This window comes from Rhineura floridana, chromosome 7 (assembly GCF_030035675.1).
Source record: "Rhineura floridana isolate rRhiFlo1 chromosome 7, rRhiFlo1.hap2, whole genome shotgun sequence".
Lineage (NCBI taxonomy): Eukaryota > Metazoa > Chordata > Lepidosauria > Squamata > Rhineuridae > Rhineura > Rhineura floridana.
Genome location: NC_084486.1, coordinates 132,120,683 through 132,134,443, shown reverse-complemented (window position 1 = coordinate 132,134,443; position 13,761 = coordinate 132,120,683). Strand labels below are relative to the sequence as shown.

The 13,761-nt window shown below is 40.4% G+C and overlaps 1 protein-coding gene across 23 annotated transcripts in view; it reads left to right on the top strand.

The window, feature by feature from the left end:
- Window positions 1-13,761, top strand: part of MECOM (MDS1 and EVI1 complex locus) — a 96,745-nt gene that overhangs the window by 29,665 nt on the left and 53,319 nt on the right. For 13 of the 23 annotated variants that reach the window (XM_061637272.1, XM_061637273.1, XM_061637264.1 and 10 more), the window contains 3 exons: window positions 2,155-2,302; window positions 4,652-4,808; window positions 10,044-10,097. In XM_061637272.1, the coding sequence (XP_061493256.1) occupies window positions 2,155-2,302; window positions 4,652-4,808; window positions 10,044-10,097 (359 nt within the window). Of the gene's footprint in view, window positions 1-2,154; window positions 2,303-4,651; window positions 4,809-10,043; window positions 10,098-13,761 lie in introns of those variants that run through there. The other 10 variants (XM_061637282.1, XM_061637269.1, XM_061637267.1 and 7 more) reach the window with 4 other exon arrangements.

Here is a 13,761-nt window from a genome sequence, read left to right as displayed (position 1 = left end):
GGGGTGATTGTATGTTGAAGTAGTGAATAGTCCAAAATAAAATAAGTAGCTACACTTCATAAAGACCACAAAGAGAGAGAGAGAGAGTAGATTCTAAGGGTACAAGAAAAATATTTGTAAAATACCCTATTTAATATAAGAATGTAAGAAGAGTGCTGCTGCATCAGACCCCAAAAGACCTGATTAGTCTGGCATTCTGTTCTCATAGTAGCCCACGAGATGCCCATGGAAAGCCCCCAAGCAGGACAGAATAGCCCTCTCCAGTTTGTGTTGCTGAGCAACTGATATTCAGAGGCATACCGCCTCCAGTTGTGGAGGTGATGTATAGCCATCATGACTAGTAGCCATTGGTAATCTTCATCTCCATGAACTTGTTTAATCTCCTTTTAAAGCCATCCAAACGGGTGGCCATCGCTACATTTTGTGTTAATGAATTTCAAATGTTAACCATGGCCTATGAGAAGAAGTACTTCGTTTTGTCTGTCCTGAATGTGGCACCACTCAGCTTCATTGTATGACCCTTGGCTTTAGTATTAGGAGCGAGGGAAAACAAGGTCTCTCTGTCTACCATGTATAATGTTATACAGCTCTAAGGACATAACTGGCCAGTAGTCTATCTAGTCCACCATCTTGTTCTCACAGTGGTCAGCCAGATGCACATGGGAAAGCCCATAAGCAGGATCTGAGTGCAAGAGCACTCTCCCTCCTGCGGCTACCAGCAACTGGTTTTCAGAAGCATACTGCATCGGATTATGGTGGCACAGCACAGCCATCATGTCTCCCCATTTTTTGCCCCTTTTCTAAGCAAAAGTCCCCAAGTGTTGTAGCCTTATCTCGTAAGGGAGTTGCTCCAGCCCCTTAATCATCTGGGTTGCCTTTATTTGCTTCTTTTTCAAGTCTATAATATCATTTTGTGAGGTGCAGGAAGCAGAACTGTGCACTATATTCCAAGTATGGTTGCATTACAGAAAGGCATTATGATATTAGCAGTTTTATTTGGTCCACAGCATACAGTACATTTAAAGCACATCCAACACACATTTAAAGGGTATGTTCCCCCCCATAGAATCACAGGAACTGTAGTTTGTTAAGGGTGTTCGGAATTTGTAGCTCTTCGGAAGGGCACAGTTCCCATGATTCTTTGGGGAAAGTCATGTGCTTTAAATGTGCATTGGATATGTCTGTAGAGCTGTTTGATACAGGGCTCTTCTTCAGAGAAATGATCAAGAACTTCGTATAAATATATGATGTTTAGACCTAAGATACAAAATGAATTAAATATGTACAATGAATACTGGTTTATTATACTCTACTGTCTTTGTAAGGTTTTAAAAAGAGAGAAGACATTGTAAAGAAAGCATTTCTTTTGAAAATAAGTAGGATATTCTATAAATAGGGTTTTTTTTCTCACACCCCTGGAATTTCCCCCCTTTTCTTGTGAAAATGCCCAACACATTTCCTGCATTGATCTATGCATTTCCTGCATAAACTGAGTCAGAAATAATAAAGAAACTATCATTAGAAGCTAAAATGATGAAACTGAGGTTATCATACTTTGGACACATAATGAGAAGACATGATTCACTAGAAAAGACAATAATGCTGGGAAAAACAGAAGGGAGTAGAAAAAGAGGAAGGCCAAACAAGCAATGGATTGATTCCATAAAGGAAGCCACAGACCTGAGCTAACAAGATCTGAACAGGGTGGTTCATGACATCTGCTCTTGGAGGTTGCTGATTCATAGGGTCACCGTAAGTCATAGTCTACTTGAAGGTACATAACAACAAAAACAAAATTAATTAATTAGTTGCCTTTTAACAAAATATTCAAATCAGTTTGTCTTCATGGGGTGATATTCAATTAAGTCTTACTCAGAGAAGAGAGAACCACTAAAATTAATGGATAAGGTACTTAAGTTCATTGATTTCAAAGAGTCTAGTCTGGCTATGACTTAAGATTGTGTAGTCCTATGGGTGATAGACATTGTAGAGTTTGAGATACTTATTCGTTGTATGATTACCTGGATTATCTGAAGTGAAATAAATTTTGTTCTTCCTGCCTCTTCACTACTTGGAAGAAACAAGAAAAAAGTCTATGTATTTCTGATAATTTGTAGCCAATATCTCACTGAGCCTCTTGTTGTGTCCTTACAGCTTAGAAAAGCACATGCTGTCCCACACTGAAGAGAGGGAGTACAAGTGTGACCAGTGTCCCAAAGCCTTTAACTGGAAATCCAACTTGATACGTCACCAGATGTCCCATGACAGTGGGAAGCACTATGAATGTGAAAACTGTGCCAAGGTACAGTGAATTTGTAGGATGCCTGGAATTTTTCGCATGCAACTTGTTTCATGATATCTAGAATCACATTTTGAGCATCTTAGCGCTGGCTTTAGCACTAAAACACATGATCAGCAGCCTCATAGAAGGTATCCATTTATGGACTGGACCACTTCAAGCTACAAGTAGCAGATCAGATTTGAATGCTTCCTCACATAAGAATGATTCCCTGAACATGTAAGACTAGATGCGCATGACAAGGCTAGGCTAGAACTTTCTCCCTGACATTTTTGTATGTGCTACTTATATACGTACAGAGAGGAGTTTTGTTTTTAATGTGGGAGAGTGTTCAGGCATTGATTAATCAGTCTGCAGCCTGAACTGCTACAGTCCACCAAAAGAGGCTGCTGATAGTGACATATAGCTCAGACCTTCTTAGAGGGATAGAGTTTATACTTTGCATGTATGGGGCCACTTAGATGTTGCATGCCTATGATAAGACACCTTCCTAAGCAATAAGTCTGAAATCCATTGATGGTTTTCAGCCAGATGGATTATTCATTCTTATCTAGCATCAAGGTCTCTTAATATACCAACAGGGAAGTACAACTGCATGAATGTTAACATTACTTGTGTGACTGTTGAAACTAGGATTTAGGGCTTGTTGACATATTGTAGTATAGCATTTTGTGGTAAGGAAACAATGTTGTGTTATGTCAGCTAATTATTCTCATTGCTTGAACAATAAAATAAAAGGGAAAATCAAGACCCTCCAATACATCTTTTGGGAGCAGATTCTGCTTGAAAATGGAATTGTAGTAGACAAATAGCTCTGATTATGAGATACTGTGTCATGGTATTATATGACTGTATTTAGACTGTTTGCTTTTGTGTGAACCACTTTGACAAATACATATTTGGAAAATACAACATACAAATAAATTGTCTGTGCATATGGTTTCAATGCCATAATTGAAAAACAGGAAAAACCCTTTTAGTAGGAGATCATAGTATTCAACGTAATGCTAAGTAGTTCTGACAGCGCAAGGATTTCTGCTTGTGCAATGTAACTTCTCCCTCTCCTCCCTATGGTATACCCTCTAACTCTGTTCTAGGGGTTCCTCCAACCCTCCAGAGCAGATTTGGGGAGGGCAGGGTGTGTGTAAGGGGGGAGTCCCATTAGCTAGCAGTTATCTTTGCGCTGATGGGATAGGGGGAACCACTGTATATGTTAGGTGTCACAATATATTGGCAACATTGTGTTTTTGAAAGATATTGGAATAGTGCTGCAGGAAATGCTTGCTCAGTTTTGATTCCATAAAGATTAAGCAAACACTTGAGAATGTGAGGGTGGTGGGGAGAATTTCCACCAATTCAGAATTCCAACAACTTGCAGCAGTATTTATTTTGGTCCATGCCCTAGGGAGCCACCATCCAACAGACAGGAATGACTGTCCATTTGCGCACCCTCCACCCCATTTTCTGTGCTTAACAAAACAGGGGAAGGATAAGCTCTGAAGGACATTGGAGTAGGTAGGAACCCCTGAGTATTAGCTGTGAAGGGACTTGATTTAGGATGCTAAGAAGCAGACAAGAAGGGGGATTTCAGAAAGAAGTGAACCACTTCAAACTTGATTGGAGTGGTAATTCTGAAGGCTAAGATGTCAATGGTAGTAACAAACAGATCCAGACTTAGTCATTCTTAGAGTAGACCTATTGAAATCAACAGGACTTAAATTAGTCATGGCTAACTGAAGTCACATATTTCAGTGGGTCTTCTCTAAGTAGGACTTAGTCTGGATCCAAACTAATACAATTTGTAACTAGCTGTTGTTATCTTTACATTTTGTAATGCTGGAAATGGCAGCTATTCTTACTATAAAGGCTATAACTTCTTTAATATACCTTCATCTGAACATGAAAAAAATCAATGAAATGTAGAAAAAATTTAGTACTTCTGTCCCATACATTTTAAACCAGTTTGAAACTGGCTTAACCATTATGGCATCCCCCAAAGACCCCTGAGAGTTGTACTGTTGTGACACCGTTGACAGTTTATGGCTAGAAGTCCCTAACTTCATCACAGAATTTAGTTCCAGAATTTCTTGGATGGGAGCCATGACACTTAAATGTGTTTGACGCAGCTTTAAATGTGTACTGTAGGCATGCCCTAAAAATCACCTCCTATTTTTTAATTCTCTGACATAACTGAACTCATATAAACCACTTTTTTAAAAACAACAACAACTCTTTCCCTTCTTCCTTATTCTTAATGCTTCTTGGTTCCACAAGAGTCTTACGCAATTGCTGGTGTTTTTTTTCCCCTTGTTTGCATCAAAGTTTCTTATTTAATCAGTACTCATTTCCTAGCAGGTTTTCACGGACCCCAGCAACCTCCAGAGACACATTCGTTCGCAGCATGTTGGGGCTCGTGCACATGCTTGCCCAGAGTGTGGTAAAACATTTGCCACTTCTTCAGGCCTCAAACAGCACAAACATATCCACAGCAGTGTCAAGCCTTTTATATGTAAGTCTCCCACTTAACCACTAAGATTCTCTGTCTTTCTGTTTTTGAGCAAGATACGCAGTCAGATAAATATCCTCCCATTGAAGCATTAGTTCTCCCATTGAAACCAATGAGTCTAAAAAGTGCTTGGTTTTGCCTGGATCGTGTCCTTAGTCAGAAGAATCAGCCATTGTGTTTGTGGGGAGTCTGAAGCCATCTCTTGCACTGACAAGCAATTTTCTTACTCCTGTCAATCTTTGTGGTCCAGTGACTTGTTCAAGAACCATTCATGGAGGTCTTGTCTCAGATCTTAGTCTAAGCTCTAGGCAGGTGAATTATTAGCAGTTTAATTTCTAGTCTAAATATATTGTCTTCACTCAGTACTTTTTCCCACAAGCAGATACTCTCGTTTGCATTACTGCAGAAGGTTAAGTTCAGGTCATGATTTAGGCTGCAGTCCTAGGCACACAACCTGGAAGTAAGCTCCATTGAACTCAACTGGGCTTACTTTTGACTAGAATTACACTGCCAATGTATTTTTCTAAGAATGCACTGGTATAACAAAAATAATTTGGGAGCTCTCTTGTTCAGAAAGGGCACCTTTTGCTCCCTACAATCATTGCCTTTAAAATTCCGGCATTATGCTACAGGAAAGCTGTGATCACCGTACCATGTGGCATGGACGACTGAAGGCCTACCACCCCCTCTCTTTGTGTGTGTGTGTGTGTGTGTGTGTGTGTATAGAATCAGCACTCCTGTCATGTTTTATTTCAGGTTATTGTTCAAACATGCTTCTTTCCTCATGGTATTTAACTCTCAGTCTTTATATATATATATATATATATATATATATATATATATAAAGTTTAAAAATGTTGAAGTTGCACAGTCTGCAGCATGCACACCCTAATAAATGTGATCCTATGTGCTAAAAATGGGAGGTGCACATGTAGAAACAGGACAGTGAAGTAACCAAGCTTGATTTCTCCTAGAAGAAGCAAGTGAATGGGTGCATGGCTGAAAATGGAACCTAACCACTGGAGGCCTTTGAGAACCATACAGAGATACTTTAAAAACAACGTTCTGCTTTAGTTACTAGGGTGCTTGCAAGGTATACTCATTAACCAATTGTGGCTCCACCTTGTATTTGCAACCTACTTCACCCTTTTATTTTGAACATCGAAAGATGGCTCTTTGGGCTAGAGCTAGAGATGTGTATGGAGCAGCAACAGCAGTATAGGTAGGCAAGGGTGAATGGGAGGGTGAAAAGCAACATGGTACCGAAGGAAGTGGATAGAAGTAACCATGCAGACAACAAACACAGAACACATGGAACACAGAGTTAAAGGAAGGCTGCAGAGCCAGAATTAAGTCTACAGTATACATTTGTTTGCTCCTGAAAATGCCATCCCCAAAAGGCATTTTCATGGCACTTTCCCCTTCACCGAAGTAATGATCATGGAGGAGACCCATCATATAATTCCCTGCCTCTGCTCCATGTTGCTATTGAGGATAGTCACGTTATGATGGCTGCTCTCCATGCGGTTAGAGCGCTCTCCATGCGGTTAGAGCTGGTAAAACATTGTGGCAAGGAGGTGAGAATTCACTATAGGGATGTTGTTTTGGTTCCCATATAGACCAGCTCTTAAAGGACAGAGCACTCCCTGTATTTCTCCAGCCTGTTTCACTGAAGAAGCTTCTAGGTATCTGAGGCTCCATGGGCAATTCTGGAAATACTTTTATAGCCTCATTTTATATTGTGTGCTCTGGCACAATTCCCTAGGCCTAAGTAATTATGCTTTGAACCTTTTGTAAGTTTATTTATTTTTTCTTAATGTAGCCCCACAAAGAAAAGAAGAGCTACTGGTGGATGTGACTAATAAAATGTAAGAAGATTCCACCAAATGAGATTCCCTTTAGCAAACCACTGAAGAACCTGGAATCTTTCCAGATGATTGCTAATTTCAAAACAGCTTCTGGCTACTCTTCCCTAAAGGAGGAGGGAACCTGTACAAACTCAGAAAAGAATCCTTCTTGACTCAGTTATGTGCGAGTCTTCCAGTAGCTATCCACATTGAGAATTATGGCAATGAAGTCCTCATTGCTTAACATCTTTCATTCTAATCAGTTGCTTCTAAATTTATCTAAGCAGAAGTCAAGGCAACTCAATACTTTACTAAATTAAAACATATGGACAAAAGGATGAGGAGATAAGTTGAGCCTCTATCATTATTGTTCTTGGAATGCGTTGGAAGGTCAATTTAACTATTAGGTAAAGTAAGTTGTAAAAAGAGGGGACCAGTCATATTCCTATCTGCCCCATGGTACAATCGCCTGAAAGTTTTTTTTATTGTGGCAAGTGTATTTATCTTTCCCTCAGCCATTGCCTTTGACATTCTCTGCTGGTGAGAATGTGGCAATGGCTGCAGGAGGTATCGCAGCGGAGTGGGCATGACTGGAGGGAATAGCAGGTGAAAGAAGTCTGTCTCTGAATGTGTACCTTCTCTGTGTATATGTTGTTCACACAATATGGCCGACCAGGGTCCTAATTCATACTTATTCTATCAGCTGATCCTTGGTCTGATGTATAATATTTGAGATACTATATGTGAAGTGATTTGAGCATCCCAAGGCACTATACCAGTCCTTGGTGCTGGTATTTCAGTACAGTAAATATTTTTATTAATGTCATTGAGAGACGCTTCTATATACAAAAAATAAGACAGTTTATATTGTATAGCACTTCTAGCAAGGAAACCTCTTGACAGTGGTCGGCTGAGCTGGTGTGGCACAGAATGTTCAGTTCCTCTGGGAATGAAGCAGTTTGCACTCCAGCACTGGTGAGAGAAGGGAACATCCTTGGAAGAGGTCCCAGGACACAGGAAAGTTAAGGAACAGGAAGCCAACAGCTAAGCAGACAAGAAAGAGAAGGTGGAGAAGGAGGCTTGACGAAAAGGATACGGGGAACTGAGTCAAGAAGGGCACAATGAAAGAGTGGGCTCTGAAGAAACACAAAAGGGTTTAAAATCAGGAAGAGCTGGATGCCATTGAGGAATAGGGATTCTGAATCGGAGAAAAGAATCAGTGAGAGGAAATGGTGCACAGTAGGCTGTGGCGTGAAAATCAGGCTCTTGAGGAAACAATGGGTGATGGAGATACGGACGTGAGGGAAAGAGGAGCCAAGGAGAAAAAAGATCTGGGGTTGTACACTTGGTAGGAAGGTAGTGGGCAGGCTTGGAGGGCTGGGAATTGTGGGTCAGGGAGCATAGTGTTACTTGCATAGAACCCAATAGGAGAATTGTACTAGTTGTGCCTTTTATTGTTACCACAACATTGTGATTTCACCACCTTACAGGGGGCAACAGGTCGAATAAGGAGACTGAACTGCATTTTACATATTGATTTGAAACAAGCGGCCAATGTTTTGGCTGCAGGCTTTTATTCAACTAAAATGTTTTCAGTCAGAAAGTCTATGGGCTGCCCTATCCAGTTGATCAACAGCACTATAAACCAGCTGTTACAGTTAAGGCTAGGTCTTACCGCTGTCCAAATCACCCCCAATTGCAAGCCATTCAGGAAGATATGTAAAGCAATGCATGATGATCAATAGATGCTCAGCAGTCATTTGAAACAGTGATGCCAACATTGTGCACTGTTTCCCACGGGATAGCTCTAATTAAAATTAAGTAAATCAGGCCACACAGGGACTCCTTGTGATTGCTATAATAAACTGCCTTGAGGGCCTTTGGATGAAAAAGCAGCATAAAAATGAAAATAAATATAGATCTTCTCTTTGCCCCACTAACGATTATCTTGTTAGTTAGTGTTAGTAATTAAATATCCAATTTTGAACCCATGGTTAACAAATGGATCAGGTGATTAATCTAGCTAATACTCTCTCCCAACTAAAATAAAAATAAAAAATTAACTTCTCAGTTATTAACTACTCCATACCTCTGGTTCAGTTCACTTGACTCTGAAAGCAGGTTGAAATATAGATTATTGGAATGTGAGTGGAGGACAGTTTCAGATCTTAAAAAAAGAAAGTAGGAATGGATGTGTGACTGACTTGCACATCTTTTTGCTTGTTTGGTAACATGTTATGTGGAAACATCTGAAGGACAATCTTACCCATCTACCCAATAGGGAAGCAACTGGCATGTCGTTATTTTGAGAACTTGCATCTCTCTCACTGTGGGAAAGTCAGGTCACTTTTCATGTCAAGTGAATGCTTCCAAATCCTCTGCCTTGCCTTTCTTGTTCTGACATCAAGTTGAACAGCATAATGTGGTTTTACCTTCTATTGAATGTACAAAGAGCTTCCAAGGCAGGATCAGTTAACAGAAACCTTAAGCTGGCTATATTGCACTGCTGGTCCACAGAATCCAGATACACACGATGTGAAAGTGTGGGGGTCATACAGGAAGCCAGTTTAATGGAGAGAGGGGCCAACCTACAATTTCATATCAGCCCATTGGGACTTGTGGTTCAAACTCTTGAGAACCAACAATCAGCTTCCTGTAGCTCTTGAATTAACTTCTTTAGTATATGAGAACATATGCCATACAATCATCATGGGAGCAGTTGAACAAATCTGTGTGAGCCTTGAGTCTCAATAATATATCAACATGATTTTTAATGGCTTAAAAGAATCCCTCTGAGGGCTGTGGCCTTGCTTCTGGAATGGCTGATATTTTTATTTATTAGTGCTTGGACCTTTAAGTAAGTAAAAACATAATTAACTAGACCCAGTTATGACTGTTGTTTAACGATTTGTGTTCTCTTGCCTGCGATCACAGGGCTGTCTTTTTAATATTAGTGAAAATAAAATAATTAGTGAACAATAGCTTCCAGCCATATAGGAACCATTCATGCCCTGAGGCTCCAATTGCTTTTTTTTTAAAAAAAAGAAAATTCACATCCTCTGCCATTCTTTTCAAATTAAATCACATGGAAAATGCTTCTTCCCTGCTTTTTTCATTAATCAGCAATTGCTAGTGTAACCAAAAGAGCAACTGTGATTTTTCAAATGCAAAGGATGATGGACAGGAAAAAACCATAGGACAATTATGAATAATTGCCATGTAATTACACAACAAAAGAATTTAAAGATCACATGTCAGGGTAGGATTTTCTGAGTGCTTGTGGCTGGGGGTAGAGGGTCACCTAGAGCAGAGAGATCTGATTCCCAGCAAAAAGGCCACACACCATGCTGTACCTTCTCAGTCTGTTTATGGCAACTGTCTCTCGTTACAGTATGCCGCCCTGGCTTGGGAGCAAACTCACCAACACCAACTCACCAACACAAAGGTAATTACACACTGCCTGCCTTCATGAAACCTCCAGCTTGCTCAAATAGAAACCACATGTTGGAATAGACAGGGATGTATTAAAAATAGCACTTAACAGTCATTTGTTTAATAAGCAGAAAATATGCAAACTTCAGTTCTAGCTAATTTCTTGCTCCTAAATGCCTAAGAATTTGATGGATTAAAATGTATGTGGTAGGCTAGTGGGGGAGGGGTTGCGATGGTAAGAGAGTTGTAGAGTCAAGACCATGTTAAAAACCTAGAGGCAGGGAAGTAAGACCTCTGGTTTGGAAGCTTAAAGCAAAGGTAAGGCTGTAGAATGTAAGGGCTTATTAAAGTGCGAGAGGAAATGTCAAATTGTGGATCTGTCTCTGTAGTAGGTTATATCTCTCTATAGTCAGTATAAAGTGAAAAAAAATATTGGAATTAAAGTAATAGGAGAAAGTTTAGGGACTGAGGGCTGGAGTGGGATTCCTATGCCAATCTTGGGAAAGAAGCTTACTGGGCTCTTCACATTCTACCATCCATTAAGCAACCTTTCTAATCCTTTCCCAAACATGGCAAACTTTAAGGCACTTCCATTCTTTCTACTTGCACAAAGACATTTCTTTAAATCATAAGAGTTTCAATTAATACATCTCATATTTTATTTTATTTTCTGTTTTATTGTGATCTTCTGATTACCAAAGATTGAGAACAAGCAATAGGTAATTAGCATTACCATCACACCTTGCCTGTGAAGTACCCGAGGCGTTTAGCTGGAAGCTGCAATCTTGAAGGGCTTTGTTTGTCTATCCAAGCAATTCTTTTGTTTTCATATGGTTGGTCTCCAGACCTAACCTATGCACAACTACATCATTCACTAGTTTGAGGATTCACTCTGTGATGATCTACTGAAGCATCACCTGACCAGGAGGTAAAGAGGTGATGGCAATGCACAATCCTACAACCCAGCTTGAGAGATTTATTCTGAGCATTAGGGCTCTGGGCTGTAAGACCTTCTTCATCCATTTTAATTGAAGAAATGATTCTGTTCATGCAGTAATGGCCACCAGCTTGGACGGCTTTAAAAGAAGATTAGACAAATTCATGGAGGACAGGGCTATCAATGGCTACTAGCCATGATGGCTGTGCTCTGCCACCCTAGTCAGAGGCAGCATGCTTCTGAAAACCAGTTGCTGGAAGCCTCAGGAGGGGAGAGTGTTCTTGTGCTCGGGTCCTGCTTGCGGGCTTCCCCCAGGCACCTGGTTGGCCACTGTGAGAACAGGATGCTGGACTAGATGGGCCACTGGCCTGATCCAGCAGGCTGTTCTTATGTTCTTATGTTCTTATGTGGAAGTGAATGGTGAAGCCTGTAGGCCCCAGGCTGGAGATTGCAACAGTAGTTTTTTTTTATCCTGGCAGAGACGACTGCCAGATGAGAGAAGGGATTATTATACTATATAGTGATCTGACATACTTGTTTTCTAATCTTGCCTCTTGCTATTGCCCCCCTGACATCAGGAGGTAGGGCCAACCTGATTTGGGATTCATCATGTAGCTCTTGCACATTTGTGGGTATTGGTGCTAAGCTGATACAATAGGAGGTTACTTGAAAGGAATCTGCAGAGTCTCCTTTCCTCTCTCCACCCCATCAATGTACATGTGCACTGTTAAGTGTGCTGCATCCATTAAGGATTTGGGCTATACGTTTAACAGTGAATGTTTGCCCTCCCAGGTTTTTTTTTTGGGGGGGGGGGTTGAAGGTCATTAGGACTGCTCATCTGAAATGGAAGTATTGCTATCCAGTTAGTTTTAAATTTTAACCACTATGTCAGCTGTGTCTCACATTCCTAAGCATAAAAGCCATTTTATATTTGCATACCTCTGATTAATTTTCATGTGTAAATAAGTACTGGCCTATTATCTTTTAGAAAGGTAACAACTGAGGAACTCTGTATGCAGAAGTCTTCTGGCTTACATGTGGAATCTATTATTTCTTTGTTACATTTGTATTCTGCCTTTCTTACAAGAACTGAATGTGGTGTTTATTGACACTCCCACTGTTTCAGCGGGTATTACCCTGGCCAAGATCTATTTAGTCAATTTCAGCAATGCAGCTGCACCAAGTGCCTTCAGGCCATTCTGTGAATCAGTCTAGAATCTGTGCATTTCTTTACAATGCAGTCCCATACAAGTCTATTCAGAAGTAAACCCCATTAAGCTTAATAAGATAAAGATATATAGGATTGCAACTTGAGTGCCATAAAAATCAATAGCAATTTTACCACGGAAAGTCCAGATTGCTATTGATAGAGGAAGGCCATTTGCATTGGGCTTCAAAAGCAACAAATGTTCCAAATTAAATTCACTGATCCAAGAATTTAATTTAGACAAAATTCCAGATGTTTCCTGACCTGAACATGTATGATATTCTCTCAAAATAAAGGAAAAATCCCCCCACCCTCACTAAGAAAGATGAAATTAAACCTGCTACTGTTCTCATGTGGGTAAGTTTTTTAAAAACCCTTTAGCTAGAGCATTACTTATGAATGAAAGGTATCGTACAGGAACATTGGCTGATACACAGCAATAACATTCTTCCTGAATTGTACATTTCTTTGGCTTGCACCCAGCCCTGCAACTGTTACTCTAGCTGTTGTCTGCTAGATATCAGCAAGGCAACTCATCTGAGCCAGACAGGTAGAATCAGGGCCTTCTCAAACAATGGATGCCTTTGTTGTTGTGATGGGAACAGATAGCTACGAGGTAAACATCTGAGACAGACAACAGGCAGTCAGGTTCTCAAGGGTAAGCTTTATAAGAGCAGGAAGGTTAGCATCGGCAATGGTGCGTATGGAAGTCAGAGGACGTGATTATAGTTCATGGGAACCAAGAGTGCAGGATGAGATACATTCAATTCAGTTTCCTTTGCAGGCTTAAAATAGAGCCATTGTAAATTATGTCAGCCTGTCTGAAACCACTAAAATAATTGTTAAGAAGGTCTCAGCATGCACAATATGTATTGTTGTGTGGCTTTGATGTGTGAAGGGCAAGAGCCTGTGATATAACACAAACTAAGCAAAAGTTAAGCTACTCAGCTCTTCTTTACTGGGGGAAGTTGAGTTTTAAGGCAAAAGGATAATTATCTTCCCCTCTATTTCCAGTGTTTAGAGGTGAGTGATGGCCCTTATATAGCCACAATGGCATCATCCACACCCCAAAGGGGGAAGCATCAGCAAGCTTGGGAGAACCACAAGTTTTGCAGAAATAATAATTTAAAAAACCCTGAAAGGAAGAACCCCCAAACCAGCTCAGTGAGGACTGAACATGGTCAGTGGCCATAGAATGCTGACTGATCTTTTGGGGTGGAAAAATAAGTGGAATGGGGAATGGAATGGCATATCCTGGAGAAGGGCATGGATGGATGACTGGAACATTAAACAGAAACACTCCACTGTGCAACATTTTCTTGCCACTTGTTCCCTCTATCGTTGATTTTCAGGATCTGTGTGCCAATTCCATCCACTCACAAGAATGAGGTATGAGCAAGCTTGAGGGAACTCCAAAGTTTTCAGGAGTATAGAAAAACCTTTAGGGAAAAATCCTAAGGACTGAGTGTGTTCAGTAGCCAAGGAATGCTAAGTAACAGTTAAAGGAAATACATAATACTGGAGGTAAAATGG